This window comes from Mauremys reevesii, linkage group 9 (assembly GCF_016161935.1).
Source record: "Mauremys reevesii isolate NIE-2019 linkage group 9, ASM1616193v1, whole genome shotgun sequence".
NCBI lineage: Eukaryota > Metazoa > Chordata > Testudines > Geoemydidae > Mauremys > Mauremys reevesii.
Window position 1 is genome coordinate 24,125,461 of NC_052631.1, and position 6,000 is coordinate 24,131,460.

Sequence of the window (6,000 nt, forward strand, 5' to 3'; positions counted from 1 at the left end):
AAAACACTAAAGACTTGACCTCATTCCTCCACAGAAACATCCTTTGCTAGGAAGGTGCTCAGGGCAGTGGTCTCAAATAGACTAAGAATGCTAATTTACAGAAAAGGGGAGCATTCTTCTAGTGTCCTACTTAGCCCTCCCTCCCTACTAATTTTCCCTTATTGATCAGTGCTTCCCAGATGCCTTACACAGGGGGAAAGATCAAGGTCCAGAATGGAAAATTTGTTCCTTGACTATTTTCTTTCTGGCACTGATCTCCCACTTCAGTCTGCCTCACCCAAGGTAAGTTATTTAGGTATCTTTACAGTGGCCTCTTCAGGGTCCATGTACATAGGTGACATAATCAAAGAAGGCATTGCTGTTAAGAAGTTATAGTTAAGGTTAAGATTTTGTCACGGTTATTTTTAGTAAAAGTCACAGAGAGATCGCAGGCAATAAACAAAAATTCAGGGAAGTCTGCAACTGTGACTTTTACTAAAAATAACAGGGGGGGTGGGGGAGATGACAACAAATGAAGTCCAAGCCTTGCATGGAGGTGGGGTGAGGACTGCGAGCCTGACCCCTGCCATGTGGGGAGGGCTCCAGCCACAGCCGTGGGGCTGACAGCAGCTGAATCCCCACCCACAATGCCTCAAAGCTCCAGGCACCCACCACACATAGCGACTCAGAGCTTCGGGGCCCGCACCGCCTGCAGTGGCTCAGAACTCTGGGGGAAGAGACTCGGAGCTCCACGGCCCCTGCCATCTGGCAGCTCAGAGCTCTAGGTCTAGCGGCTCAGAGCTCCAAGGGCACGGGGTTGAAGCTGAGAATGTCACGGAGGTCTCTGAAAGCCACAGAATCTGTGACTTCCATGACCTCCATGATAAAATCTTTTCCTTAGTTATAGTCAATCTGCTACTAAGGATCTCACATATCCATGGCAGTACTTATCTTGAGCAAGGATGGAAGGGATGTGGCAAAGACACATGCACATGTGTGAACTACCTGTGGTATTTGCAGAAAAAGAGGGTCAGCCCCAATTTTTCAGACTAGGGGAGAGGTCAGTCCCAGAAAGGAAGTAATCAGTTTACAAATTGTCCATATTTTATTACAGAAAGCAAAGAACAGCAGGCTGCTAAAATGAACCCAACAAAGGCTCATTGCAGCAAAATATTGTGGCTAAATTATTCTTCACTAACGTAACTGGAATTACACCAAGGTTGAATTTGGCCCTGTCCATTTTGCTATGTTCTCTACCGAAATAAATCAAATATGGATCATTTCAATCAGTATGTGGAGATCCTTTCAACTTAATATGCTTGGTCTTGAGAACATTAGGAATGTTTTCATTGTTATAATTCAGGGACCGATCCTGCATTGCCTGTACACTATAAACCCCAATGCTGGGAGTTTTGAATGCATAATAAATGAGGGACCAGGCCCTTACTCTTGTGGTTTGTTTTTTTTCTAGTTGTACCTTATTTCTGTTGAATGTTAGAAACTGTGTAATTCATAAAAGGACAATTTCCTGCTATACATATCCAGCCCTAAGTTAGGTAAAAGTGGAGCTGAAGTTAACAGGAGTCTTACCTATGTAAGCAATGAGTAATGGAGGCAGGATTCAGCCTATATAGTTTTAGAAATGTAACCAGAATTTGATTAGCTAATGTAGAAACATGTACAATTTATTCTTTCATGGAATTAAAAATCTTGTTCTCTTATGAATGCAGAAGTTTAGAAAGTTAAATGTTGTTAGAGGCTCACAAATTAAATCTGAAATTGTACATAAACTGTTCCCAAAAACATTCTGCATGGGGTCCAACTATCTGATGTTTTACTCAGAGTTCTTATAAACATGCCTCTTGTTTCCAGATATATTATGTTGTTTAACAGAGCTGTTTTGTTCTGTCTTTATTGCCATGCTTCTTTATAGTACAAATCTGAATAGGAACACAACTGAAGGTAATGCCACATGTGCAAAATACGGTACCTCATTGACATTATTTACAACAAATATTACATCACATGTCTGATGTAATAGACATTCAAAGGAAGCTTCAATGAAGTGCCTACAACTATATTTTCCCATTTATTCATATCACACAGATAATTTTTACTAAACCTGCACAACCCCATAATTAAGTCTTATCACAATTGTAACTAATTTTACATTCTCCATTTGTCTGTCTAAAGGCAAAATAGTTGTTAGCAGATAGTAAACAAAACATGTATAACTAATGTGCTTTTTATTTGATTTAGCAGATAGCAACAATGGTACAAGTGTGAACCAAACAAACTTGAAAGAACATATCTTTTCATCCCCTGAGCAAGCTGCACCTTCTTCAAATTCTGCATCTCTGCATAAAAAAGCTACTTCCCAGAGTGACGCCAGAATTGGCAGTTCTACAGAATCACCTGTACATGAACATGCAGAAAGCTTTGACTTTGTAAGTGGGATAGCTGAAACAAATCACTCCACAGAATATCAGAAAAGTCACCTTTCCAATGAACCTGTTCATATAAGGCAGGTTTCAGTTTTTGATCTTGATACAGAAAAAATACAAGATACAAATTACACAGATAAAAAGAGAGAAGAGGAGACTGGAGGGTGTAAAGAGGAGAAAAAAATACTGGCAGGAAGTTGTGTTTCTGCAAAGGAACAGAAATTTGACAGTAATAAATATGATGTCATTATGAGCAGTACTGTAACCACTTTTTCACTGACTGACATATCTTCCACCATCTGTTCTGATATCTACGATTTACACTCGACTGCAGCTCTGCAAGATAGTGATGTTTCTCGTCTCATAGATGAGGTTTCTTTAACAAACGAGAGCGAGATGAGTAGTTCTGTCTCAGCACTGATTGGACAGTTTGATGTTACAGATGACCAAACTAATCTGACTGTTGTTTCAAGTCTTCCTGGCACCAGCAACCAAACCTTCAGTGTGGTGTCGGCACATCCACACATGTTTACTGTTGATCTAAGTACACCCCTTAAACAAAACTTTACTAATGTAAAGTCTGTTGAATCACCATTATTCTCAACACCAGATACTGCTGTGTTTTCCAGCCCTGAGACGACAGAGTATTCTGTGTACACAATTATCCACGAGGCATCTCTTTCACCAGCCTCTGATTGTAAACCAAGAGATGAACGAGCTTGCAAGAAGTCAGACTGTGTGGAAAATAGCCTTCCTTGCACTTCCCCTCTCCGTTTGCTAACAGCAAATCCCAAAACGAAGTGTGGAACAAATTGGGAAACCCTTGAGGAGTGCAGTTCCTACACTTTGGAGGATACAATAGTTGACCCTTCTGCTTGTATAAGCTCAGCAGGCAGCAGTCTTATGGAAGTTGATGGGGATTCCCAAGACCTCCTGATAACTGCATATGAATTCAAGAGAGAAGATATGAGCCAGCTTGCTGCTTCTCTGAAGCTGAAGCATAATCAGGACTCAGTACGCTACTGTGAGAGAATCTCGGGGAATAATTTAATTAATGAGGACCTTCACAGTGCTGCCCTGGAGAATTCAAATAATTTTAGGACTGCAAGAAATCAAAGTTTTCCTTACCCAGCATTTCAGAGTGTTGGCTTTTTGCATAATAATTATCTGCAAACTTTAGATACACAAAATGATTTGTTGTACGTCTCCCAAAGATCCAGACTTAATATGCATTCACCTACACCCAAGAACACTTTGCCCTACCCTCCTACTGCAGCCGTCAAACAGCCTAGTCCTTGCAAATCCAAGAGCCTGGGAGACTTGACATCAGAGGATATCTCCTGCAATTTTGAAAGCAAGTACAAATACATCAGTAGAAGCTTTATTACATCTGGCATGAGAGACAAGAAAGTTGCAGCTATGAAAACTAAGAGACCACAATCTACAGACACTCTGACAGAACAATTGCGAAAACTGGTGTCCTTTGACCAGGAAGACAACTGTCAAACTTTGTATTCTAAGCAGAATGAGGATGATTGCCCCAAGGCATTGGTCAGAAAACTGTCATCCAGAAGTCAAAGCAGAGTACGCAACATTGCTAGTCGTGCCAAGGAAAGACAAGAAGCCAACAAGCAAAAACTTTCTAATGCTAGCAGCATAGCAGGGGTAGTTCTAAGAAACAAACCATCAGTATCAGCTCACGTTATCAACAGGCATTCCACTGGCTCTTACATAGCAAGATACCTGAATGACTTCAGTGGGGAGGATCTGGAAGGTCGGGGTGTACCAGAGGGCGCATGTACTGCTTTGCGTTATGGATGCAATGACCAGTTTTGTACAGATGATTCCATTTTGCAGATGGAGTCAAGCAGTGATGATAAACCAGAAATTTATTTCCTTCTGAGACTGTAAATTGTATACATGTATATGTTCAGTGTTTACATCAGTGAATTAAGGATTTTTAGCAAGAAGTATAGTCCTTGACTTTTAAATTATTTAGAAATGCAATTTTAAGCTAATGTTTCAGTCTTGATTTAATGTGCCGTTTCCTGTCAAAGATTATGTAAATAGATTCTGTGATCCTTTCTTATGTATGTATGTATTTTTATTCAGAAATGACAAAGTGAATTATTTGCATGCAACAGAACTGAACTTTCACAGTGTCCTGTATTTGTAATGCATGTAAATTTTAACAATAGAGTTCTGCACATCTGTGCACATCAGCAGAGCTCAGCAATTAATGCAATAAATATATTGCTTTTTTCCCTAGACCTGTTAGCTGCTTGCAGAGAGAATTTTAGGAGCCCACCTTTTTGGACCCCATCTTGGAAATGCTACTTAGGATAATGCTTTCTGCCATCAGTAGTCAATGGGACTATTGACGGTGGGAATCACTATGACCAATAATAAGTGTTTTCAGGATTAGACACTTCATTCATAAAGCTGTTTTCTATCTTAATTGTATTTACGTTTGTTAATGTTGATTTTAAGCCTTTCCATACATGAACTACAGATTTGCAGCATTGGGATTCATTCAAATTCGCAAGTAACTTGTAGATCGTCTTCCGCTCTTTAAATGAAATAGTATGGTAACTTTTTCTTCCTCTTGTTGAGTGCTTGTTTCTGGATGGGAGTGTGGTGAAAAGGAATGATCTTATACATAGACTTCTTTCAGCATTCCTGTTCACCCTGCTCTCATCCTGAAATGAACATTAAACAAGTGGAAGAAAATCTTGCTTTCCAAATATTTTGTTATGTATTTTTGATATTGCCTATATATGTAACTTGAATACAGTAGCAGAGATGTTTTCTATGTTTGTAATTATATGCTAAATTGTTGATTGTCAGTATAGTAGTTACTGCATACATAGCAGGTTAAGTAGTTTGGCTTCCATCATCACATGGTTTTGAGAAAAGGGCTTTTTCTGCATTATGTTGAAAACCAAGTGAGTTAATTACAAAAATACACAAAACTTCCCTGAAGGGAATAAGATAGCTTTATTTTGGGTTTAAAGGTATAATTTGCTAACACTGTGAACACATTTTTCATGATATGTAAAAGATCTTTTACTTCTTTTCTTTTGTAATACAGGATATTATTATTCATGGAGACATCATTAAAATAGATTTTTATGCACTTGGTGCATATTTAGTGATGGTACAGCAAATGCAATTACTATTGAACTCGTGGCAGTCAGTGATTGCAGACATTTGTCTTGTCATGCATTTGCAATAAACCCTTACAAAGGAAAAACCACCTTATTTCAGGTGGTGGTCATTCTTCTAACTAGTAATTTACAAGTCAGAACATTCCATTTTCTAAAAAGGAAAAAAGCATCCAGTGTTGCTAAATGATTCTGATAGGAAGTCATATTTACTGAGTATTTCTATAATTACCAGTTAGCAATGACAGTGCCATATTTACCATTTTTCTATTCTCTCCCTATAGAAGGTTCTCCTAATCCAATATTTTTCAATGGAATGTCCCTACTTTTTGCATCAAAATGCCCGTTTGTAGATTTTGAATGTTAGCTGATACAGTGTGTATTTTTAATAGATCTATTTTTTTTGGCTCTCC

The 6,000-nt window shown here is 38.8% G+C and overlaps 1 protein-coding gene across 1 annotated transcript in view; it reads left to right on the forward strand.

Annotated features, from left to right (window-relative positions):
* The window catches only part of PLCH1 (phospholipase C eta 1), a 106,980-nt gene extending 102,595 nt beyond the window's left edge, over positions 1–4,385 (forward strand). The window contains exon 22 of the mRNA XM_039487276.1: positions 2,239–4,385. Within this exon, the coding sequence (XP_039343210.1) occupies positions 2,239–4,334 (2,096 nt within the window). The 3' untranslated portion in view covers positions 4,335–4,385. The remainder of the gene's footprint in view (positions 1–2,238) is intronic.
* The last annotated feature ends 1,615 nt before the right edge of the window (positions 4,386–6,000 follow it).